We start from the raw sequence: 26,054 nt of genomic DNA, 5'->3' as shown, positions 1-26,054 counted from the left end.
GCCCAAACACTTGGGAGAGCTACTTTGGATAAGTCTGGGAATCACCAGTAGCTCCTGAGCTATCTAATGCCTGTCCCTGCTCTAAGCTGCCCGGATAGACCAACTGGGAACCATAGGTAAGCTGCTCTGAGTAAGGGGTGTTTATAATGCAGAGCCATGGTGAAAACCTATTATTTATTTATTTGATTGATTGATTGATTGATATACCACCCTTCCAAAATGGCTCAGGGCGGTTTACAACAAGGTAAAAGCAATTAAAACCAATTAACGGTTAAAATCAAAACTATAAAAACAGAATAAAACCAATTCAACAACAAAAAACCCTGTAGAACCAGGGCAACCATTTAAAACAATTTACATGGAACAAAACTTCCATGTCTGCATCTCTCCCCTGGTTCCAAAAGCCCTTGCCAGTGGTACAAATATGTCCCTGAGAGTCACGCAGCCGTCAAGAACATATTTACACAAGTGGACACTGGGCAGGGCTTTTGAGAAGAGGGGAGAAAGTCCATCATTGCTCTTCCCCTCCTGCTGTGCCCAGTCCACTGCACAAAGAAGGCTTCGGTGCAGGGACCCTGTAGGCTCTTTGTGGACTTGCAGCTCTCCTTCCGGCACTGGAGGGCTGCAGAACATGACAGCCAATATGATTCTGGCTTCTGGGGAAATGCTCGTAGGTCTTTTGGCTAAGGCATGACAGCAGACCATTAGAGAAGCTGCTTGCTCATGTGGTGAGAATCCCTTGCTTACTTAACATAAGATGTGAAGCAGATTTTCTGCATTCAGCAACCTATGGGAAAGGACCATAGCTCAGTGACATAGCACAAGCTTTGTATGCAGAAAGTCCCCAATCCAATTCCCAGAAACTCCAGCTAAAAAGATAACAAGGACATTCTGATGACCATAACGGGGCAAGCAGGGTGGGTGGGGGAGGCAGGGTTGAACCTACCTCCCCCCCAGATGAGCAAGGAGCTCCTCTTTGGTGTGCCATCGCACGCTCACACGATCTGTGCGGCGCCTGGCAGTGCAGATTGCTGGGGGTGGCAAAAATGTGTCCTGGACTTCAGGAATCCCATAACGCACCACACAATAAGTGTGGTGCATTGGTGGATAGGGATGTGCATGGAACTGACGAGGGTGGTTCGAAGGTTGGGGGGCATTTCTTTAAGGGCAGGGCAGGGTGCCCTTACCCCTCCTGCCGCATTTCCCCTGCTGGAATTTAAAAATTTCCCTGACAAGGACAACTTTTAAGTCCCCGTCAGGGTGGCAGCGTACTGCTCTGCCTTCCCAGTATCCTTGGCAGGAAGTTAACAGAAGTACCTGGCACGCCGGGTGTGCATGTGCACACGTCACGCTCACCCGTGTGCATGGTGCGCTCACTTGCATGGCCGGCATGCGCACGTGAGCCGGGTACTTCCGTTAACTTCTGGCCAAGGAGGACACTGGAGAGGCAGGGAGGTACGCTGTCACCCTGACAGGGACTTTTAAAACTGAGCACCAGCAGGGGGAAATGCGGCGGGAGGGGTAATGGCACCCTCCCCCGCCCTTAAAGGTATGCCCCCCCACCTTTGAACTGGTGGAACTGCCGGCCAATCGAACCAGTTCAGAGGCCCACAAAGGGCCTCTGAAGCAGTTCCGTGCATATCCCTATTGCTGGATTCCCTGCTGAGTTGGATGCTCTAGGCTCTGTGTGCATTTGGGTTGCATACAGCCCGAGCGCACACCCAATCCTGAACCTGGGGTTGAGAGAGCGCTCATGCCATCTAACCCTGGTTAAGAGCCAGGGTTAAAAGTCAGGCTAGTGGGGGTTATCCTGTCTCACCACATGAGCTGTTCAACCCAAGCTGGGCCGCCCTAGCCTGGGTTGGGCTGGTCGTGTGAATAGCCTCATCAGACAATAGGACTGGGGAAGTCCTTATCCTGAGACCTTGATATAGTTGCTGTCAGTCTGCATAGGCATTACTAGACTACATGGACCAATCATAATATCTTTCTTCAAGACCTTGACTACATAAATCCACAATGTCACCTTGAGCCAGAGCAATTCCTGTTAATCTGAATTTATGATTAGCCCAGTGCTTTTTATTATTATTATTAGCCCAAAGCTTTTTGATTATTTTTGACTAGCCCAGTGCTTAGCATTCTCCTGTGCTCCCACAGGTATTTAAAATAAGATGACTCTGCATAACATCTCTTGGTTATGTTTACAACAACATTTATTTTGTACAATGTGCTGATCACTGGGTTTGGTTGTTTTTTTTAATCGATTTGTTCAGCTGAAATTAGATAGGATGAAACTCTGGATTATTCTGCTGGCTGTTGGAGTCAGTGTAGGAGAAATTCAAAACCAGGACAGTTGCAGTGATCGGCTTGCTGGAGTCCCTGGGAGCCCAGGATACAATGGCATACCAGGCCGGGACGGACGGGATGGAGCAAAGGGGGACAAAGGAGACACAGGTAACTTCTATCTTTCTATCATATTTCTATACTGCCTGATATAAACATCTCTAGGTCATGTTAAACATCTCTGATTGATTAAGTGCTGTCAAGTTGGTGAGACTCTTAGTGATCAATGGTTTCCAGGATTATCTGTCTTCAACTTGGCCTTTAAGGTCTTGGGAACATCTCTAGACGGTATTTATTTGTGCAGGGAAGTTCCTGATGGGTAAATAAATACAGGTAGGGTGAAAAAGAGTTAACTTTCAGCTCATGGGCTAAGTTGGCTGTAAAAGGACCCCACTGGAGTTTGGGCAGTTTTGCTCACTCACCTGCTCCAGAGTAAGTGTCCGGTAAATGGCCAGTAGCATGCCCTCCAACATTTCACTGATGAAAACAGCAACATACTTTAACATCAACTACTAAACAAAATATATTATTACTGTGGCATCTCAATTCCCATACCAAAGATCACTGCCTGAATTTATCCTCTGTCATGCATAGTGTTATTACACAGGGTTGAAAGGTCTACTCTGCCTGTTCTATTCTGCATTCATTTACTGTTCAACAACCTGTCCTGCACTGATTTAATAACTCAGATGGGCTAGAATTATCTGATCATGTATTGTTGGGATTGCAATAGCAGTTAGATTATTCCTAGTTAATCTTACTTTTAGACCTAAAGGGAGGTGGGGAGATTCATGTGCTAATGGATTCTGTATATACCAGCTTTTAGTCCTGTAGGCAGACACTGACTTCTCTCTCTCTCCATCCAAACAGACATGTACCGTATTTTATGGACTATAAGACTCGCTTTTTTCCTCGAAAAATATCCGCCAAAATTCAGGAGCGTCTTATATGTTTTAACAGTTTAATATGTTAAAACTCTGAAAAACTGGATTAAAATTAAGGTGCGTCTTATAGTCCGTAGCGTCTTCTAGTCCGTAAAATACGGTAACTGTAATAAGACATGTAATAAGTTTCCAGACAAAATATGAGGTACTGGTGGTTATAACCTATACAGTCCTAAATAGCTTAGGCCCTGGGTATTTAAGAGAATGTCTTCTTTGCCATGAGCCCCATCGCCCATTAAGATTATACGGAGAGTAATTGCTTGGTTCTGCTTCGTCTGCAGTTGCCACTAGCTCATCTGGTAGCTATGCTGGGATGAGCCTTCTCTCTTGCCACCCCGAGACTCTGGAGTGTGCTCCCTGCTGAAATAAGAGCCTCCTCATGTCTGACAACTTTTAGAAAAATCTCTAAAGACACATTTATTCACCCAAGCTTTTAAACAAGACTTCTGGCTTTAAATTGGTTTCGGATTTTAATTCCTGTGTTAATTTGTTTTATTTTGCTGTAAATCGCCCAAAGATGGAAGTTTGGGGCGGTGTACAAATATAATAAATAAGATCTTTTATTATGGTCATCAACCAGATAAACAATCATCATACAGTTTGTGGCAGACAATAAGAGCCTACATCAAAGCAAGCATCTCTTTACCTATTTTGCAAGCTATAAAGCAAAGTTTAGCCACATTTAGAGAAAGGGAATTATCATAACCAGACAAAAGGTGCAAATAAAATGTATCAGTATGGCCGGGATAATTTACTAAAACAGGCAAGATAAAACTACTTCAGATATCCTTATAAAATGAACAATAGAGCAAATCATGCACAGTAGTTTCAATGGCACCTGTGTCACAATGGCATAGCCGAGCGGTATATGGTATTTTCTTAAATTTCCCTTCTAGTTCCGTGGTAGGGAGTGCATTAAAGCAAGCAAGGGTCATTGCTCTCCTGAATTTCAGTGTCGTTAAATGGTTTAAATAGCTTGCAGGTCTCGGGGAGGATATAATAAACAAACTCAGCTGTTTTTTTCTTATTTTAAGTAATGTTTCTCACAGTTGTGAATTCTGATTTGAAGTGGTTTCTTCAGAACCCAACTCTGCAAACAGCTGCCATCAGTTCAAACTATACCCTAGTAGCTGCTGTGGTGGAAACACCAGGCTGTACATGGCATGGTGCTTCTCTGTCCATGCACATGCATTAAAATGTCTGTGCACCAGAAGTGAGATATTAGACATGTGCACGGTCCGGAGCAGTCCGGACCGGCACCGAAGGGGGGCCTTCCTTTTAGGGTGGGGAGGGCTTGCTTACCCCTCCCGCCTCTTTGCCCCCGCCAGCGCCCATATTTAACAGAATAACGGGGCGCTGGAAACCAGCCCCCCCCGGCCACCCCCCCGCCACGAGCAGATTTAGCCCAAATACTACCGATACCACTGCCGCCGCCGCCGCCCGCCAGCCCTCCCTCCCTCCCAGCCGCCTGCCCGAGTCCTCACCCGATGCTTTGTAAATAACGAGAGGAGCTACCGAACAGAGCTCCTCTCACTAGGAAGTCCTGCAGCATACTGAAGCTTTGCGCGCCCGCACATGCGCGCGCCACAAAGGACGCCGATCGCCGGAGGCCCGGTCTACCCGGCCTTTTCCCGGCGGGTAGACCTGGCCTCCGGCGATCGGTGTCCTTTGTGGCGCGCATGCGCGCGCGCGCAAAGCTTCAGTATGCTGCAGGACTTCCTAGCGAGAGGAGCTCTGTTCAGTAGCTCCTCTCGTTATTTACAAAGCATCGGGTGAGGACTTGGGCGGGCGGCTGGGAGGGAGGGAGGGCTGGCGGGCGACGGCGGCAGTGGTATCGGTAGTTTTTGGGCTAAATCTGCTCGCGGCGGGGGGGGGCGGCGGGGGGGGGCGGCTGGTTTCCAGCGCCCCGTTATTCTGTTAAATACGGGCGCTGGCGGGGGCAAAGAGGCGGGAGGGGTAAGCAAGCCCTCCCGCCCTTAAAGACATACCCCCCACCTGGACCCGAACCAGCCAGGGCCGAACCGGTCCAGCAGTTCGGCCATTCTTTAGAATAGCCGCCGGACCGGTTCGGACACACCCCTATGAGATATGGTCCCCCTCCATGCATCCAGACGCAGCATCTAGACCAGGGGTCTCAAACTGCAGCCTTCCTGCTAATGTTGCCCTACAACTCCCATCATCCCTGGATACTGGTCATTGTGACTGGGGATGATGGGAGCTGTAGTCCACAAATAGCTGGAGGGCTGCAGTTTGAAGCCCCTGATCTAGACTCCGGGGGGAAGCTCAACCCTGAAAATGATAACTCTAGGAATGAACACATTTTAGCAAGGAATTTCAAAATGCCAAAAATAGGGGCACAAATAGGTCAGTGATTTACCAGAAGCAAATCCCGGAAAAGAGGGATTGTTTGGCCAAGGCACTTGATACATCTGCATGTTGTTAAGCAAAGTTGCACACTCAGGATCACTTAATAAAGATTAGTGACACCCAGGATTCCAGTTTTTTCTTTCTTTTTTCTTTTTAAAGCAGATCACACAAGAGTCAAGTAACCTATCCATGATGTAAACCAGGCCTGCTCAACTTCGGTCCTCCTGCAGATGTTGGCCTACAACTCCCATAATCCCCAACCACAGTGGCCAATAGCCAGGGATTATAGGAGATTTTTTTTTCTTAAAGAGTTGTATTTTTTCTTAAAGAATTGTAGGCCAACATCTGCAGAAGGGCCGAAGTTGAACTGATTTCTAATCAGTAAGGTAAAGGTAAAGTGTGCCGTTGAACGGATTTCGACTCCTGGCACCCACAGAGCCCTGTGGTTTTCTTTGGTAGAATACAGGAGGAGTTTACCATTGCATCCTCCCACACAGTATAAGATGATGCCTTTCAGCATCTTCCTATGTCACTGCTGCCCTATATAGGTGATACTAGTGGGGATTCAAAATGGCAATCTTCTGCTTGTTAGTCAAGCATTTTCCCACTGCGCCAGTACGGGCCATCTAATGGTGCAGAGGGGAAGTAACTTGCCTAGGGAGCAAGAGGTTGCCGGTTCGAATCCCCGTTTCTCAAACACCTATATTGGTCAGCAGCAATATAGGAAGATGCTGAAAGCCATCATCTCATACTGTGTGGGAGATGGCAATGTCACACCCCTCCTGCATTCTACCAAAGAAAAATCACATGGCTCTGTGGTCTGCAGGAGTCGACACCGACTCGATGGCACCCTTCACCTTATAGAAATCTGAACTGGTAATACACATTTCATTCACTCACTGTATATGTACCTTGAATGTGCCATTTGGGATCTCTGTGCTTTACAGTTCTCCTGAGAAGAAATAATTCTGTGTTTTTGCATGAGAGCCATGTTCTGCAGTTCAAAAGTGCATAACCAAGCATCAGGTTTTGTTTGTTTGTTTTGGTTTGAAAATGCAAAGGTTAACAGGAAACAATTCCCCTCATTGCTGCTAGGTGAACCAGGGCATCCAGGAGAACCAGGCAAAAATGGTATAAGCGGAGACAAGGGGGAACCAGGTGAGAGCAAAATGTGGCTTCACTGAAATTATTATTATTAATCATTATTGTTGTATTATTTATATACTGCTTCTCAACAAAAAGTTCTCAAAGGAGGAAATAACTGCCTGAACCTCCTAAGAAACATAGATGAAGGCTGAACTAAATTATTGCAGATTTTGATTTCACAACAAACTTTGTGCTTTTGAGGAGGTAGATTACCACCACCCACCCACGAAAATAGGCATGCTAGGCAAAAACAACGGGCCACCCTCATTATTTCAATGATGATCGGTGGGGACGGACGGACATTTCTCCAGCATCAGAGTCATGCAATCTTCAGGCAAGGCCAAATGTCATAAACTGAAGGAACAGGCCCAGCTCTAGGGCCTTCGGGCAATTTGCCCCACGAGGGCCACTCTTTCTCAGAGAACCCACCTCTTCTTCATTACTGTCACTGTTCCCATTCAACTGCTCTCTTCCTCTTGGTCCAGTCCTCATGGTTGTCCAAAGGGGGAGGTGAACAGAGGTTGCTATTGTTGTTGTTGCTGCTGCAGCTGCTGCTGCTTCTCCTTGTTTCTGTGCTCCTTGCTCTTGATCTTTGCCTCACTTAGAGGAGGGGGACAGTGAACATGCAGCAGCAAGGAGCAGCAAGATTGGAAGGCTTCGGGGATTGGCAGTGAGCCTCATGCTGATGAATGGGCTTTGGCCAGCACTCAACTACGCCTACCCCAAAGCTGGGTCTCTGGAAGAAGCAGTCCAAAGCTGGGCAGCTTCCCCCATCTGTTAAGGCCTTGCTTGGGCTGCTTCATCCTGTCTGCACAAAAGGTCAGCAAGCCCATTCAGAAAAGGACCTGCAAATGGCGCTTTACCTCAAAAGGTACCAAATACAGGGGTGTTTTCCAATCTACATGAAACTGAAACTGTATTTTGATGCAAACCAACCGGGCCAGTAGCCTGGCTCCTGTAACTTGCTGGATCTGTGAGAAGAGGCCTGTATCTGGCTGAAACCTATACGAAATGACATGGACTGGGAGGATATTTAGTTTGCAGTCATGTCATGTGAGCAGGGCTTGTCCCTGGCTTTATCATTTGGAAGTAGTTAATTGGAGTTCCAATACCTTATTTCATTTTTGTGTTGCCACAAGGGCATCAGAGGTTTTAGACTACGGATGTGCAGAACCAGTCCACTCACAAACCGATCCACTGTGAACTGGTGTGGCTTGAGCGGTTCAGTTGTGAACTGGGCCACCCTTCAGGAAGAGGGCCCGGTCCGAGAGCAAACTGAAGCGAACCCGGTCTGAAGCGAACCAGTTTGGCAGTTCAGTGGCAAGAGGGGTGAGGGAGAGAGGGGTGAGGATGGCACTGGGGAGGGGCAGCAAGTGCCATCTTTCAAAATAAATGAGAAGGTCCTTAGCGGGTACCGAAGCTGCCTGGAGCAGTGGCGCAGCGCTTCCCCCAGCAGCCCGCGTGGTGGCAGTGCAACTCCAGCACTTACCGGGCCTCCATGCATCTGCATGTGTGGGGGCCAGGTGAGTGCCAGAGCTACTTACCACCTCAGTCCTTACCCCCGAGGTACACAGAGCATGTCGTGTGCCAATCTATCCCCACCCCATGTGATCTTCCCAACCTCGCACTGATTTTCAGTCCACCTCTCCCAGCATGGCGTCATGGTTAAGAGTATGATACTAAGGCCGGAAAGACCCAGGTTCAAATCCCCATTCGGCCTTGAAGCTCACTGGGTGACTCTGGACCAGTCATGTATCTCTCAGCCTAACCTACCTCACAGGGTTGTTGTGAGGATAAACCTAACCATGTACACCGCTCTGGGCTCCTTGGCAGAAGAGTGGGATACAAATGCAAACAAGCAAGCAAGCAAACAAACAAATAAATAAATTCCCCACTCCCTGAAGTCTTCACCCCCACACTGATTTCCCACTCCCGCTCCATTGGTTTTCAACTCACTCCTGCCTGTACTACTACTTTGCCACACAATCTGCCTCCCCAGCCCTTACTAATCCCCCACCTACCCACGTCCACCTGATCTGTACCCTTCCCATGCCATTTCTTGAGATAAATGACCTCAGAACTGTAGTACATTTGCTGGTCACCTCTAGACCTGACTACTGCAATGTGCTCTATGTGGGGATGCCTTTGTACGTATTCCGGAAAGTACTGCAGTTGGTCCAGAATGCAGCAGCCAGGTTGGTCTCTGGGTCATCTTGGAGACACCATATCACTCCTATCTTAAAAGATCTACACTGGTTGCTGATAAGTTTCTGGGCAAAATACAAGGTTTTGATTATAACCTATAAAGTCCTAAATAGCTTGGGCCCGGGGTACTTAAGAGAACACCTTCTTCTCTATGAACCAAACCGCCCATTGAGATCATCTGGAGAGGTTCGTCTGCAGTTGCCACCGGCTCGTCTGGTGGCTACTCAGGGACGGGCCTTCTCTGTTGCTGCCCCGAGGCTTTGGAACACACTTCCTGCTGAAATAAGAGCCTCCCCAACTTTTAAAAAGGCAGTCAACACACATTTGTTCACCCAGTCTTTTAACTAGATATTGTTTTGTTTTTTTAATAGTTTTAACATTTAAAATTTTAATTGTTGTAATGTTTTAATCTTTTTATCTGTTTTTATTGTTTTGTGGTAAACTGCCCAGACTTGTGTTTTGGGTGGTATATAAATGTTTTAAATAGATAAATCATAATAGATAAATTTCCTCCCATTCTTACCTGCCAATGGTAGCCGCTAGGCTTTCGCCTCTTGAACTAGCTCTTGAAAAGCGTGTGGACCCCACACTTCCTCCTGCTCTGTTCCCTGCTCTCTGCCTCTCCAAAGTAGGACTCAAGAGAAGGTGTGCTTAAGATGGTCACCAGTCACTATTGCTGCTATCACTGGAGGGTAGAGGCAGTTGCCCGCCCACTAATGAGAGGGATTGGTGACAAAGGCAGTCAGAGGTGTGGCTGCCTCACTATGCCTCATTAGTAGGCCAGTTCTGAGCTAAATTGAACGCAAATCCCTGTTGCCAGAACTGCTCCAGAGTGCTGGCTAGACACTCCAACTATGCTTTTGGCTTAAAGCAGGGAATTCACATCAGCTTGGCTTGGGGAGCAGTTTGGCTTCAGTATGAATTTAAGCAAGTCTTGGTGTTTTGGAAAAGATGAGGAGATAGAAATACAGTTTAAAGATTTATTAAGGATAAAATGGGGCACAAAAGGCAAAAATCAGGTTAGGCAAATGCAATAAACCTTAGCCAGTATTCTACAGGTGAAACTCGGAAAATTAGAATATCGTGCAAAAGTCCATTAATTTCAGTAATGCAAATTAAAAGGTGAAACTGATATATGAGACAGACGCATTACATGCTAAGCGAGATAAGTCAAGCCTTAATTTGTTATAATTGTGATGATCATGGCGTACAGCTCATGAAAACCCCAAATCCACAATCCCAGAAAATTAGAATATTACATGGAACCAATAAGACAAGGATTGTAGAATAGAACAATATTGGACCTCTGAAAAGTATACAGTGTACTGTGCTTGATTGGCCAGCAAACTTGCCTGACCTGACCCCATAGAGAATCTATGGGGCATTGCCAAGAGAAGGATGAGAGACATGAGACCAAACAATGCAGAATTGCTGAAGGCCGCTAATGAAGCATCCTGGTCTTCCATAATACCTCATCAGTGCCACAGGCTGATAGCATCCATGCCACGCCTCACTGAGGCAGTAATTGCTGCAAAAGGGGCCCAAACCAAGTACTGAATACATATGCATGCTTTTCAGAGGTCCGATATTGTTCTATTCTACAATCCTTGTCTTCTTGGTTCCATGTAATATTCTAATTTTCTGGGATTGTGGATTTGGGGTTTTCATGAGCTGTACGCCATGATCATCACAATGATAACAAATTAAGGCTTGACTTATCTCGCTTTGCATGTAATGCGTCTGTCTCATATATCAATTTCACCTTTTAATTTGCATTACTGAAATTAATGGACTTTTGCACGATATTCTAATTTTCCGAGTTTCACCTGTAAATGGAAGTCTTTGTTGCAATCAGTTTGGCTAAGGTTTTCAACCAGAGCCTGGCTAGAAGTGTACTTTGAAAAGTGCTCAAGAAGCAAAAAGGGAGACACAGATGGGAACAAAGAGTTAAGGAGACTTAGGAGCTCATGAGGTTAGTTTTACCTTTCCTTCCTGGTAAAGATGGAGGTCAATCACACAATCAAAAACTGTGCTCTACCTGGGTTTGGGAGCTATGTGTGCTCCCGATTTTTGGTTGTGTGGAAATAAGGTAGGAGGAAAACCTGGATAGAAGTGATTGTGTGTAAGTAAGGTAGGAGGAAAGCTACCCAGGATTTTCTCCTACCTTGCTGCCACACAATCACTTCTACCCAGGTTTTCCTCTAAACCTGGCTTCCACACAATGAAAAATAAGGAACACACACAGCTCCCAAACTTGGACACAATTTTTGATTGTGTGAATGACCTCATGGTGTGTTCGTTGCATGCTGGTCTCCTTGTGAGCAGGGAAGTGAAAAGAAGAAGGAAAAGCGCAAGGAGTGAAGGGCTGCAACTCGTGTGTGCAGTTCCAAGATGCTTTGTACTCCCCCGCTAGCCGGGCCCAAACCTAGTGTGTACAGAACTGGACCAGAACTGGTTCAGTTTGAGTCTGGTTCTACTCAAACCAAAGTGGGTTTTCTGGTTTCATGCACACCCCTAGTGCTTTGCAGTGCTACCCTGAAATACAGTGGTACTGGCAACAATCCCATTTATAATCTTATATCCCCCGGAGATATAAACTCTAAAGAAGCTCTGATGATCTTTCCCTCCCTGTGTCTGCCCTTTGCCTAGGTTTCTGAAAATCCTGACCCTATTTGCTACCAGTATCACCTTAGGTCATAAAGGAAATAATACAAGAATGACAAATGCACCTCTGTGAGCTTCCAGCGATCAGCTAGAATTAGACATGTTTTAAATGGTGAATTATTGTTTTTCTCCACTTAGGAGCTGATGGCAGAGTTGAAGAGAAGGGCATCAAAGGAGAGAAAGGGGGGAGAGGCTGGCCTGGGAAATTTGGACCCAAAGGAATTCCTGGACCTGTGGGCCATAAAGGTCAAAAGGGTGAGATAGGACTACAAGGTCGAAAGGGGATAAAGGGTGACATTGGCCCTATTGGTCCAAAGGGATTTAAAGGTGAAATTGGAGTTCAAGGTGAAGTAGGTTTGACGGGTCCCATAGGACCGATAGGCCTTGTTGGTCCTAAAGGAGAGATTGGGGGCCCAGGACCAAAGGGCAGTAAAGGGATTCAAGGAGAAAAGGGCTGGAAGGGGGACAGGGGGGAAAAGGGAAACCTTGGTAGTATGCCAGTCATCCCAAGAAGTGCCTTCAGTGTAGGCCTTACATTTGCCACTAAGCTTCCCCCTTCCAATGTTCCCATCAAATTTGACAAAGTGATGTATAATGGCTTAAACCATTATAACACAGCAACTGGGAAATTCGTGTGTGCAGTCCCTGGTGTCTATTATTTCACGTACCACATCACTGTTTATTCAAGAAATGTTAGAGTAGCTCTAGTTAAAAATGGGATCAAGGTGCTCCACACTGTAGACAGGTACCAGGGGGGTGAAGACCAGGCCTCAGGCGGAACCATCCTGGAGCTTCAGAAAGGTGACAATGTGTGGTTGCAGACCCACGGAGGGGAGAGTTTTAATGGTCTGTTTGCAGACCCAGATGATGACACAACCTTCACAGGCTTCCTTCTGTTCAGTACCTCAGAGGAGCCAGAACCTATACCACTGGTTAGCATCTGAGCGGTCATGTTAATGTGACATCGAATGATTGTATATACCATTGGTTGATTCTTACTGGTGGCAGAATAAAAATCAGTTGGCAACTCCCCAAGCTATATTCACAACTCCCTGCCAATCACATATTTTTTGATGCTAAATGATATATGCACATTGTTTTATTATATTTCCAGCACTTGTTTTGGATCCCACCAACCCCCCCAAAACCCCAAAACAAAACAAACAAAAACTTAAATCCAGGCTGGCTAACATACATTGCAATGTATGCCCCATTCTTCTTGTGACATCATTTGCAACCCTCTGAAACCATGGTCTAACCCAAGGGTGGGGAAATTCCTGTGATAACTGGATTTTATTTTATTTGTAGTTGTGCAGACCTGGGCCCTACATCTTTTGGGCTACAGACCTATATTAAGTTGCAAAAACTATTGTTGTATGTCCTTGTCTGGGTATGACCAAATACAGCAAAATACCACATTTTATGTGGTAGTCGTTGGGACCAGGAAACCTTAGATTAATGCTATTTTCTGCGCAGAACATGAATTTGAAAGCAAATTAATCCCTGTTAGACTTTGGGACTAATGGCATCTGGCAAGGACATCTCCAAGGGTTTCCAGTTGGTCTGGAGCATATGTACTTTGAGATTTCTCATTCTGTAGAGAAAAAGCAAGCAAGTTCAGGTTCCCTTGCTCTGGTTGGTGCTGTAGTGTCCGAATTCCTGGCTTGTTCCCTAATAAATTGGAGTGATGGACCTGGATCCTGTAAAAGCAGAAAAGTAATAGACACAAGTTTTCTCAAACATTATTTTCTTCTGTATATTCTGTATACCTCTTAAACATCTGTGTACTGCTATATATCCAGAGAGCCAGGAATTATGGCTTCAGAAAAGAAAATACCTACTGATAGTTAATGTATATGATCCTTTTACCTACATATGTGCCACGTATGAATGTATGTACTCCATGCTTTTTTGTTAAAACATCCATTTTCTGAAAAATAAACATACATTCTTTTTATCTCAGTGCAACTTTATATGTTAACACTTTTCAGCTGTGTCCTATAATGTCACTATACAAATTTAATTTTTTGTGACTTTTTCGTCATTATCAAATCTAGTTTGCAGACTTTAAATGTGTGGAGTTCACTATTTGACAGCAACCCCCAGCCCCCTGTTTGGTTTACATTATTGTCCTATTAACACAGGACTATTTAAAACAAAAAGGCATACCATTAGCTTTCATATGAATTCTACTGACCAAACTGAAATATATAACCTGCCATTTCAAATCCAAATGGATAGGGTAACACTAGAATGTTGTCTAGTAGTAATGTCTGCATAGACTGGCAACAGCTCTTTAGGTTTCAGACAGGAACCTTCCCCAGACCTGCCAAAGATGGAACCCTCTACATTCTGAATGCAAAACATGTGCTCTACCATTGAGCTCTACCATCTTTCAGTTCTACAACATTCCCTCTGATTCAAAAAAACCCAGTACCAAGTCAATGAATTTGAAGGCAGGCGGAAGGGTTTCTGCCCCCACCCCCAACCGGTTATCAGCTGCGAGATATCGAGAGTTCAAGCTACAACTCTGACAGGAAATCTCAAAAAGGTATTTATGTGCATTCCCACATAAGAAGTTACTATATACTGAGTCAGACCATTGGTCTATCTAGCTCAGCATTGTCTTCACAGACTGGCAGCGGCTTCTCCAAGGTTGCAGGCAGGAATCTCTCTCAGCCCTATCTTGTAGAAGCCAGGGAGGGAACTTGGGACCTTCTGCTCTTCCCAGAGCGGCTTCATCCTCTGAGGGGAATATCTTAAAGTGCTCACACATCAAGTCTCCCATTCAGATGCAACGAGGGCAGACCCTGCTTAGCTATGGGGACAAGTCATGCTTGCTACCACAAGATCTTTTCTCCTCTCTAATGTGACATCATGTCATTCTCTTGCACTTTTGGGGGAGGGAGTAAAGGATGGCCCTAATAGGCCCCTTCCCCATACTCAGTGCTGCTGCTGCTGCTGCTGTTTGGACAAGTTCAGTGTCAAAGAAAAATGATGGTGTGATTTCCAAAAGTGATCCCACAAAAAACAATTCAGTAAAATTTAAGCAAAATTGTTCAGGCCAACATGAGTAGAAAGCTAATTCAAAATGCTTCTCTTTGGATGCTAAAGATACCTCAGACACCCTCCAACTAATAGCTTTTGCAGACATTAGACTCAGAGCAAGTGTCCAGTTCTTACCTCTGCTGAAAGGAAAATCAAGAAACTCCCTGCTTTAATGCCAAAGGCATATCTTAGGCACAGAGTGGCTCCAGGTTTGGGGGAGACGTTGCAGGAGCTTTTCTGAATGGACCCTTCTCCTTCTCCTCCTTGCTGCTGCTCTTATCTTTCTACAGACCAGGCCTGCTCAACTTAGCCCTACCCCCATCTTTTTTTGGACTACAACTCCCATAATCCCTAGCTACAGCAGCCAATAGACCAGGCCTGCTCAAAATTTGGAGCCAACTTTCCCTCCTAGGAAAAGCCACTTTACTGTAGCAGACAAAAGCAAAGGCAGTATAAGAGAAAAATAATCCTGTAGGCTATGCTGCAGTAGTCCAACTATTTGGACTTATGGGGTTATGGGAATTGTAGGCCAACTTCTGCAAGAGGGCCAAAGTTCAGCAGGCCTGCTCTAGGCCCAGTCGAGGAGAGCAAGCTATCTTCCTTCCAGCTCAGCCGCTTACTCAGCCACTCCCAGAGAGGAGGCAAGGTGGCGATGTGTGGAGAAGCAGCAGAGGAAGGGGGCACTGGCAGGCAAAGATGGTCCCCTTTGCCGAGGTGTGAGCTTGTGCTTGAGGGTGACAACATCTGGCCTCTTCTCTCATGTGGCCAGAGACAGCTGTTTGGGACACCTTTTTGAAATCCTTCGCAAAAAGTATTAGTGGTGTTGCTGCTACCACTGTTCATTTGGTAATCACAATGGCTCCCTTGGAGGGTTCTTTCCAGTTGAGATCTGTTGTCGTACCCATTCCATATTACACAATGATGATGCATCCCAGCAGTAGAGTTCAACTGCAAATATTCTTACCCTTTTCACATCAGAAATCATTAACTCATCACAGAGCATCCGACTGTTCAATTGCCAATGCCTACAGTTTTCAATATACCCAAAAGGAGCCCATCAAAAAATTATACGGCATGATTTGCAAATAAACATTCTCCAGTTTTAATAGTTTGTTATATCAGCAAAGGAAAGGGATCTATATGAGACTAAGACTCATGTGGGGAAAGGTCGAATCCCAAACTTCAGGACTGAAATGCATTCAGATATTTATCAGTGTCCTATTTTTTTAAAAAAATGTATTTATCTTAGGAAATGAGTGTGTTGAGCATGGGTGGTATTAGATTTAAATAACTGCATTACTCCACTCACTCTCTGGACCAGGGCTGCACAACTTCAGTCCCCCAACAGTTGCTGGACTACAACTCCCATCATCCCTCACTATTGACCACTGTGGCTGGGAGTTGTAGTCCAACAATAGCTGGGGGATCCAAAGCTGCCCTAGACCATCTAGCTGCATCTTAATGAAGGACCATGTATCTGCATCAAAATATCACACTTATCACCCTTTTCTGTGTGGTTGTCTCTCTCAAGGCCTCAGCCTTGAGTGACAACTCGGATTCCTAGGGGTAGTGTCAAGAAAATCTCCAATGCCAGTTGTTGAGTGCAGGACCCAGTGCCAGGGCATGAATGAATTACACTATCCCTTTAACTTTCCACACTCTGAAACTGAGGGGTAGATCCTGAGTTTGGTAATTAGGGCCAAGAAATATGGCAGGGCTCAGGAGGAGCTGGAACTGTCAGAGCAGCTTGATCCCTTGGAGCTCTCCAAGGTACTGCAGAATGGCCTGTGCTCACGGGCCACATGGGACCAGACCAGACTGGGACCTGGCAGTGTCTAGAGATCAAGTCCAGTGGATTAAGTACATGAAACTTGCTGTGGGATTAGAGCCTCTATCCTAACAGCATTATTGCAAGATTATCAACAGTACATTATCAATAATGTACATATGCCATACTAAAAGCCATACTAGTCACATACTAAGCTTGTGACTAGAGTCCAGTTGAGTCTTTAGGAAACTGCTATGAGGTGAACATTAATCTGTTACAGGTTTATTTGCTAAAGAAGAACAAACAAACTTTGGACCTCAAAACCTTGATCTTCAACACACAAAGACGACACGTGAACTGCTTTGGTCAGTTACCCCAGCTCATCTGCGCCAAACAACATCTCCACATATGAGTGATTTACGGTAAAAGAGGAAAGCCAGTCAATTTGGAAAGTCCCAAGAAAATAAACCCTGATGGCTACAAATCTGCAAACCCCTCTTCAAGGTTTTTAATTAGCTTTGAATCTGCATAACTACAAATGCCACCCTCATACTCTGATTGGAGGGCTGGTAACATCTGGTCTAACTATCATGTACACCCAATAGAATATATAAGGGAAAACAGAAAGTACAGGGTTGATTTCTCATGGGACCTTAATAAGGGGGACTGCATATCAGAAAACCCAGGGCATTGCATCACCATACCTAAGGCTGCTACATGACCTTGTACTGCTGACTACTGGTAATTATATTTTTCTGGTAATTTGGGGCATTAAGTAATTTTATACATCTTAGTTGGTTTTTGGAATAAAATAGCAAATGTCTCCTAAAGTACAATCTGTAGTCTGTGGTCTGTAACAATCTTTCATAACAAGTGGGACCCTTTGAGGGGGTTCTAAAGGAAAAGATCTCCTATCCTTAAATCTGGATAACACTTGGCTATATGAAGCCAGCATGGTGTAGTGGTTAGAGTGCTGGACTAGGACCGGGGAGACCTGAGTTCAAATCCCCATTCAGCCATGATACTAGCTGGGTGACTCTGGGCCAGTCACTTCTCTCTCAGCCTAACCTACTTCACAGGGTTGTTGTGAAAGAAAAACTTAAGTATGTAGTACACCGCTCTGGGCTCCTTGGAGGAAGAGCAGGATATAAATGTAATACTACTACTACTACTAATAATAATAATAATCCACAATGTAACCCAGTGTTAGACAGACAGTAAGTGTTGGCAGTATTTATCTAAACGTTTGATTAGACAAGTGCTTAACATTGCCCTGTGCTCCCAAACATTTTTAAAATAAGATGACATTGTATAGTATTTTTAGTTAAGAATATAAGAACAACCCTGCTGGATCAGGCCCAAGGACTATCTAGTTTAGCATCCTATTTCACACAGTGGCCAACCAGACGCCTCTGAAAAGCCCACAGGCAAGAGCTGAGGGCTTGCCCTCTCTCTTGCTGTTGCTCCCCTGCAACTGCTGTTTAGAGGCATCTTGCCTCTGAAGCTGTAGGTGGCCTATAGCCACCAAACTAGTATCCTTTGAAAGACCTGTTCTCTATGAATTTGTCTAAGCCCCTTTTAATAGGGATGTGCATGGACCAGTTCACAGTCGAACTGGTCCACCACGAACCAGTCCAGTTAGAGATGTCTGATCACGAACCGGGGTCATGCAGATCATCAGTGTGTATGCCTGGCAGCCTCCAAAATGGCCACCACCAGCATGAAGAGGCTCAGAACGAGCCAAAAACCAGCCAAACTGGCCATTTTGAGACCAGAGGGAGGCCGGCAGGGGAACTGCTGGAGTCCCACCCATGGCAGTGCCCCCGCTGGAGGCAGTGAGTTTTTTTGTTTTTTTAAAGTTAGAACCCCCAGACTGGCACAAATTCAAGCCGAGCCATGGGGGTCTGTTTTTTGGGGGGGCATGCCCAGTTCTGTTCCAGTCCAGTTTGGACTCAAACCTAACTGGGCATACCAGTTTTGTGCACATCTTAGGTTTGATCAGCCAAGCTGCTCGGTCCTACCGAACAAGTTCATGGTGTGGTGGTTCAGTCTGAATTAGGACCAAACTGCTGCAAATGCCACGCCCCCCAAGCAATCTAAGCTAGTGGCCATCATCATATCCCACAGCAGAGAATTCCATTTTTATTTATTATTTTTATTTTAGTTCACATTTTATATCCCGCTCTTCCTCCAAGGAGCCCAGAGCGGTGTGCTACATACTTAAGTTTCTCTTTCACAACAACCCTGTGAAGTTGGTTAGGGTGAGAGAGAAGTGACTGGCCCAGAGTCACCCAGCTGGTATCATGGCTGAATGGGGATTTGAACTCGGGTCTCCAAGGTCCTAGTCCAGCACTCTAACCACTATACCATGCTGGCTTCCATAGATTAATTATGTGCTGTGTGAAAAAGTACTTCCTTTTTTGGTCCTAAATTCCTTAGCCTTCAGTTTCATGGGATGATCCCTGGTTCTAGTGTTGTGAGAGAGGGAGAAAAAATTATCTCTGTCCACTCTCTCTACTCCATGCATAATTTTATACACCTCTTCCATCATGTCTCCCCATAGTTACCTCTTTCCAAATTAAAAAGCCCCAGATGCTGTGGCCTTGCCTCATAAGGAAGGTGCTCCAGGCACCTGATCATCCTGGCTGCCCTCTTCTGCAACCTTTCCAGTTCCAGTACAATGTCCTTCTTAAGATACGGTGACCAGAACTGTACACAGTACTCCAAATGCATCCACACCATAGATTTGTATAATGGCATGATAATATTAGCATTTTTATTTTCAATCCCCTTCCTAATGGTCCCTAGCATAGAATTGGCCTTTTTCACAGCTGTGGTGTATTGAGCTGACACTTTCAATGAGTTGTCCACCATGACCCTTGGTTAGTCACTAACAGCTCAGACCACATCAATGTATATATGAAGTTGAAGTTCCGCCCGCAAATATTCATCACTTTACACTTGCTTATACTGAACAGCATTTGCCATTTTGTTGCCCTCTCCCCCACTTTGGAGAGATCCTTTTGGAGCTTCTCACAATCAGTTTTGGATTTCATGACCATAAATTTAGTGTCATCTGCAAATTTGGCCACTTCACTGCTTATCCCTATTTCTAGATCATTTATGAACAAGTTAAAGAGCACTGGTCCCAGTACAGATCCCTGGGGGACCCCACTTCTTAATTCCTTCCATTGTAAAAACTGTCCATTTATTCCTACCCTGTTTCCTGTCCATCAACCAGTTACCAATCCACACATGAACCTGTCCTCTGATCCCATGACTGCTAAGTTTACTCAAGAGTCATTGATGAGGAACTTTGTCAAAAGCTTTTTGGAAGCAAGTATAATATGTCAATCAGATCATCTTTATCCACATGCCTGTTGGCACTCTAAAAGAACTCCAAAAAGTTAGTGAGGCAAGACTTTCCCTTTCAGAAGCAATGCTGGTTCTCCAGTAAGGCCTGTTCTTCTATATGTTTTAACAATTTTGTTCTTATGTATGCTTTCCATCAATTTACCTGGCACAGAAGTTAAGCTAACTGGCCTGTAATTTCCCATTTCCCCCCACCCAGATCCCTTTTTGAAAATGGAAATTCCATTAGCTACTTTCCAGTCCCCTGGTACAGAGGCTGATTGTAGGGACAAATTACATATTTTTGCTGAGAGATCAGCAATTTAACATTTGGGTTCCTCCAGAACTCTTGAGTGGATGCCATCTGGCCCTGGTGATTTGTTAATTTTTAATTTTTCAAGACAGTTTAGTACATCCTCTCTCATCACCTCAAGTTGTCCCAGTTCTTCAGCCTCTGAGCCTGAGAAGCTCAGTTCTGGAGCAGGTATATGGTCAGTATCCTCCGCTGTGAAGACAGATGCAAAAAACTCAATTCAGCTTCTCTGCAATCTCTTTATCCTCAATAATAATACTCGGGTCTCCCCGGTCCTAGTCCAGCACTCTAACCACTGCATCATGCTGGCTCCTTAATCCCTTTCATGTCCTCATCATCTAAGGGTCCAACTGCCTCCCTAGAAGGTTTTCTGCCTCTGATATATTTAAAGATGTTACTATTATTCCCCTTAACATTTCTAGATATATGCTACACAAACTCTCCTTTTGCATCCCTTATTGTCTCCTTGCACTTCTTTTGCCAGAGTTTATTATTACAGTTTAACAACATTTATTTCAGACAGTGTGTTAGTCATAGTCTCTTTTTCTCATTATTGGTTCTTTCATCTGAAATTAGATAGGATGAGAGTCTGGATTATTCTGCTGGCTGTTGCAGTCAGCACAGAAGTACAAAACCAGGACAGTTGTAATGAGCGGTTTTGTGGCATCCCCGGGTTACCTGGACACAGTGGCCTTCCAGGCAGAGATGGACGAGATGGAGCCAAGGGAGAAAAAGGAGATGCAGGTATTTAACTGCCTAATGACTACTTTGAGTAGGAGTACTTCTGACAGGTGCATCAAGACAGATCCTGCAGAAGTGAATTTTCAGGTCATGATCTAAAGCAGAGATGGTTAATGGCATATTATTCAGCCAGCCAAACATTCTTTGCAGCCCTCAGGCAGCAGGAAGAAGGTTATGGGTCCTCACTGAGCTTTCAATGTCCTTGCCCTGAAGGCTTCTGGCACAGCAGACTGGGTATGGAGGGGGAGAGGGGCACGTCCCTCTCCCCCTCTCAAAAAGCCCTTTCCACTTGTATAGATGAGGGCCACACATACTTCCCCTGCAACTCATAAACATAGGAAGCTGAGTCAGTCCATTGTTACATCTAGCTCAGTATTGTCTACACCAGGCCTGCACAACTCAAGTGACCTGGTGGGCCGAAACCAACCGTGACTTGGTTCATGGGGGCCAAGGTCAATTCTTAGGGTGCTGATTATTAGAGTAACACTTAATATCAATCAATCAATCAATCAAATTAAAGTGACATTAATTAAAAATGAATTTAATCAAAATTTAACTTTTGATGTTCTGGCAGGCCAAGATTAATTTAAATCAATATGAAGTTGAATTAAAATTCTTTTAAATAATATAAATATTATACAATCTGTACAAAATACATAATAAAGTGCATTGTTCTTCCTATTCACCTCTGCCAAATCATCACACGTAACATGGAACACTTTTAAGTGGGGGGAAATATATGATAAGCTCTTCTCATAATTTTGGAAAAGAAGGGAGAAGGGGAAAGAAAGATGGAAACATAGGAACATAGGAAACTGCCACATACTGAGTCAGACTATTGGTCTATCTCGCTCAGTATTGTCTTCACAGACCTGGCAGTGGCTTCTCCAAGGTTGCAGGCAGGAATCTCTCTCCGCCCTCTCTTGGAGAAGCCAGGGAGGGAACTTGGAACCTTCTGCTCTTCCCAGAGCGGCTCCATCCCCTGAGGGGAATATCTTGCAGTGCTCACACTTCTAGTCTCCCTTTCATATGCAACCAGGGTGGACCCTGCTTAGCTTAGGAGACAAGTCATGCTTGCTACCACAAGACAAGGATGGGGCAGGAGGCTTGGGGAGAGAGAGAGAGAGAGAGATAGAGAGATGCACAGGCAAGGGTCCCTGAGCAGTAGGAACGACCATCGCTACAGGCCCTGAGTCACTATGGGAGCCGCCACCGCCTGGGGAAGAGGGAAGAAGGAGCACCCCAGCTCACCCCTGCCCCCCACGCCATCCCGCAGCCGTGCAGCAGCAGAAATTCAAAGAAAAATTAACCTTTCCTTGGCCTCCTCTTTGTACACCCGGCAGGCCTTCTCGGAACCTCGCTCGCTGCTGCTTTCTCTCCCCGCCGCTGTTTCTCTACCCGACCGCTGGTCTGTCCCACCACCTCTTCTTGCCGGCATAGCCCTTTCGTTGTTGCTTTTCTGGGCTGCTGGCACTGAGAGCCTGTCCGTCTTGCCGGCAGACGGCTCCACACAGTTTCCTCCCGTGGCTTCTTCCTTCCCTGCGCAGCCTCCGGTGCGGGTCGCCGCCACCCACCGCCATTTTCTTCCCCCATTTACCCCTGGAAGCAGCTATGGAAGTCTCGCCTCTCACAAAATTTCTGGCCCTTCTCGCAAGATTTCCATACATTTAGAAAGAATGGCAGACACGTCCGAGAAATTATTATGGAGGTTTGGGTCAGGAGGAAGGGAGGCGGGTGGGCAGGCAGGCAGTAGGGGGACAAGCAGAATGGCCCCACGGGCCAAGAAAAAAGGCCTTGCGGGCACATGCGGCCCGCGGGCCGTATGTTGTGCAGGCCTGGTCTACACAGACTGGCAGCAGCTTCTCCAAGGTTGCAGGCAGAAGTGTCTCTCAGCAATATTTTGGAGATGCCAGGGAGGGAACCTGGAACCTTCTGCAAGCAATCATGTAGATGCTCTTCCCAGATAGGCCCCATCTTCTAAAGGGAATATCTTAGTGCTCACATGTAATCTCCCATTCAAATGCAAACCAGGTGAACCCTGCTTAGCAAAGGGGACAATTCATGCTTACTACCACAAGACCAGCTCTTCCCCCAGTCAGCCAACTCCCATTCCAAAGTTTCTGGCAGAATTTCCACTCCCACATCAGCTAATTGCACCTCCTTCCCTGCAGCTTAGTAATAAATGTTTCTGAATCAGGTTTGTGTCTTTGCTTGATTCCGGACTTGTCTCTTGGGTTCTCAGGCTGCCTTCCAAATACCTGCACTCCCCAGTTTCTTATCTATCCCCCGGTCTGACCTAATCAATGCCTATCAGAGATCTGAACAGGTTAATCAGTTCACTCACTTGTACCTTGCCTGTGCCACTTGAGGTTTTTGTGTGCTACAGTTCTCCTGATGAGGCACAATTCTGTGTTCTTGCACAAGAGCCAAATTTTGCAGTCCAGAAGGGAAAGACTCAGGGTTTGTTTGGTTTTTAAAAAAATGCAATGGTTAACATGGGGGGAAAACCCCCATTGTATCTTTTCCTGCTGCTAGGTGAACCAGGGCGTCCAGGAGAAGCAGGCAAAGCTGGTATAAGAGGAGATAAGGGGGAACCAGGTGAGAACAAAACATGGCTTCATTGAGAATATCTCTGTCTGAACCTGCTCCTAAAGAAATATGGACAAAGACTGAGCTAAATTATTGTGGGATTGATTTCACATCAAAACTTGCTCTTCTAAGGTAGGCATGTCAAAAAAAAAAAAAAAGTAGGTATGCTGGGCACTCTGCCCCGCTGCCCCCAGGTCCATCTGCTACAAATCATTTCAGGGATGTTTGGTTGGGGTTGGGATCTCTCACCACTGGAGAGGTCCCAACCCCAACCAAACATCCCTGAAACCTCCAGTGGTCAGAGTTATGCAGTCTCCAGATAAGGCCAGAAGTTACAAGCTGGTCAAAGCAGCCATGGAAACACCAAAACACAGATGCAAAATGAGACTGTCTTTTTTAACCTAGGTGAAAATAAAACTGAGTGAGCGGCTTTAGTTCAACCTTAGTGTGTCAATAGCCTGCCTCTTGCTGAATATATGAGGCAAACACAAAGACCAGGAGGCTCTACACATGATTGAGTAGGCCAGTGAACAGGCAGGCAGACGGGGAGAGAAAGTGACGGGGGTGGCGGGGGGAGAGAAGGCAGTGGCAGGCAGGCGACCAGAAAAAGCAGTTGCCCAGGTGGCTGGCCAGAGAGAATAAACATTGGAGGGGAGAATAGGGAAGAGGAGGGCTGAGAACAAGGGGCCGAGAATGAGGGAGGGGGGCCAAGAACGAGGGAGAACCAGAGGCACAGATGCTCTGCACCCAGGCCAGCTAGTTTATTTTACAAGTAAATTATTGCTTTTCTCCATTCAGGAACTGATGGCAGAGTTGAAGCGAAAGGGAACAAAGGAGATAAAGGGGAGAGAGGCTGGCCTGGGAAAGCTGGACCCATGGGAGTTCCTGGATCTGTGGGTGACAATGGCCCCATTGGACCACAGGGCTTTGCTGGTCCTAAAGGAGAGCCTGGAGGCCCAGGACCAATGGGCAGTAAAGGAATCCAGGGAGAAAAGGGCTGGAAGGGGGAAAAAGGAAATGGTGGTAATACCGGAGTCCCAAGAAGTGCCTTCAGTGTGGGTCTTACTACCGCTACAAGGTATCCCTCTGCCAATGCTCCCATCAAATTTAACAAAGTAATGTATAACAGCTTAAACCATTATAACACAGCAACTGGAAAATTCACCTGTCCATTCTCTGGTGTCTATTATTTCACCTACCACATCACTGTTTATTCATACAGTGCCAGAGTAGCTCTAGTTAAAAATGGGAACAGAATGATCTACACTCTAGACACGTACCAGAACTCTGAAGACCAGGCTGCAGGAGGAACCATCTTGGAGCTTCAGAAAGGTGATCAGGTGTGGCTGGAGGTTGTGGGAGATTCTTATAACGGGTTGTATGCAGATTCAGATGATGACACTATATTCACTGGCTTTCTTCTGTTTAGTACCTAAGTGATGTCAGAACCTATGCTACTCTTTCAACCTGATGTCACTCACTAGAACGTGGCTTTCTTGGTGATGATTAAAAACTTGATGTAGCAAAGCCAGTTTCATAGATTGTTTTTAGCTGTTCAAATTCATAAACAATGTATTCACAACAGGAATTGGTAGTTCTTAATACCAGCTAAATGTTGATGTCTAGCAAATTTTAATTGTCCAGATATTGGAGTTCCGAGTGTTTTTATCCCGTGTCTTGGAACTGCATATTTGTTTCAGTTTTCTGAAGCTTGAAGATTCATGAACTGATAATAAAAAATTGGTATGACTTGTGATGTCAGTTGTATGTACAGTTGCTTAAATCTTGCTAGTGAGAGCATCAAGATTAGTATGGAAACAAAGATGGCAAGGTATGTGCACAGTTGCCTGCCAATCACATGTTGAGGCTCTATACATGACCCGTGTGTAGAGCCTAACTGAGCTCTGCGTGGAGAGCGGACTCAGCCTGCTCTCCTCGCAGACAAGCTTGCCCTGGGTGGCCAGACAGGCCACCCACACAATTACTGGCTCCGTCATGGAGCCGGTAGGGGCAGTGGGGATCGGGGGCCCCCCGGCCCCTGGAAGTCCCAGGATGCCCCGCACAAGTGCACGGGGCATTCTGGGGAGACCCCCAAGGCCAGTGGGCTTGTAGGAGCCTCCCAGTTGGGGGTCTCCTCATGAGTCGCCAAGGTGCAGAGCCGCTCCGTGGCGACTCATAATCAGTGAAACGGGGTTAGTGGTGCGTTGGCTCCGCCAACCTCATTTAAGGGTGGGGGCAGTTAAGGAGGTTTACTGCCGGGAGCTGCATGGCTCCCATTGCAGCACACGACCTCCGAAAACTGGGCTGGGCTCCCCTAACCCGATTTTCGGCGGTCGTGAGAATAGCCTCATTGTTTGATGCTGAACCATAGTATTTGCACACTGATTTGTTTGTGTTATTCCCAGCACTTGTTTTGCATCACACCATCTTGCAAGCAGAGTGGCTTCTATTTCCCAGACACTATGCAGATCTTATTCCAATCTGACCTAGTCAAGAAACTGAAAGAAAATGAAGATAAGGCTTCATGGGCTACCAGAATAGTGACCAGCTATTAAGGGCCTACAGTCACAAATGG

General features: G+C 45.8%; 1 protein-coding gene across 3 annotated transcripts; it reads left to right on the top strand.

Moving 5' to 3' along the window:
* LOC128352158 (complement C1q and tumor necrosis factor-related protein 9-like) lies at positions 1-25,235 on the top strand. Of its 3 annotated transcripts, XM_053312458.1 has the most exons (7): positions 1-116; positions 2,274-2,454; positions 6,750-6,812; positions 11,808-11,924; positions 20,726-20,893; positions 23,426-23,488; positions 24,278-25,235. In XM_053312458.1, the coding sequence occupies exons 2-7, from the start codon at positions 2,289-2,291 to the stop codon at positions 24,913-24,915; spliced, it is 1,215 nt and encodes a 404-aa protein (XP_053168433.1). In that variant the 5' UTR covers positions 1-116; positions 2,274-2,288; the 3' UTR covers positions 24,916-25,235. The 3 variants fall into 3 exon arrangements, with proteins under 3 accessions (XP_053168433.1, XP_053168434.1, XP_053168435.1); XM_053312459.1 differs by lacking the exons at positions 1-116; positions 2,274-2,454; positions 6,750-6,812 and adding an exon at positions 8,901-8,995; XM_053312460.1 differs by lacking the exons at positions 1-116; positions 2,274-2,454; positions 6,750-6,812; positions 11,808-11,924 and adding an exon at positions 17,137-17,226.
* The last annotated feature ends 819 nt before the right edge of the window (positions 25,236-26,054 follow it).

The sequence above is a fragment of the Hemicordylus capensis genome, chromosome 3, assembly GCF_027244095.1.
Source record: "Hemicordylus capensis ecotype Gifberg chromosome 3, rHemCap1.1.pri, whole genome shotgun sequence".
Taxonomy (NCBI): Eukaryota; Metazoa; Chordata; class Lepidosauria; order Squamata; family Cordylidae; genus Hemicordylus; species Hemicordylus capensis.
This window is presented reverse-complemented; position numbering and strand designations above follow the sequence as displayed.

Excerpts from the sequence above, each read along its gene's own strand:
- LOC128352158 (XM_053312458.1), top strand. The coding sequence starts at position 2,289 with ATGAAACTCTGGATTATTCTGCTGGCTGTTGGAGTCAGTGTAGGAGAA. Across the intron at positions 2,455-6,749 it reads GGGGGACAAAGGAGACACAG|GTGAACCAGGGCATCCAGGA; the intron begins GTAACTTCTATC and ends CATTGCTGCTAG. Across the intron at positions 6,813-11,807 it reads CGGAGACAAGGGGGAACCAG|GAGCTGATGGCAGAGTTGAA; the intron begins GTGAGAGCAAAA and ends TTCTCCACTTAG.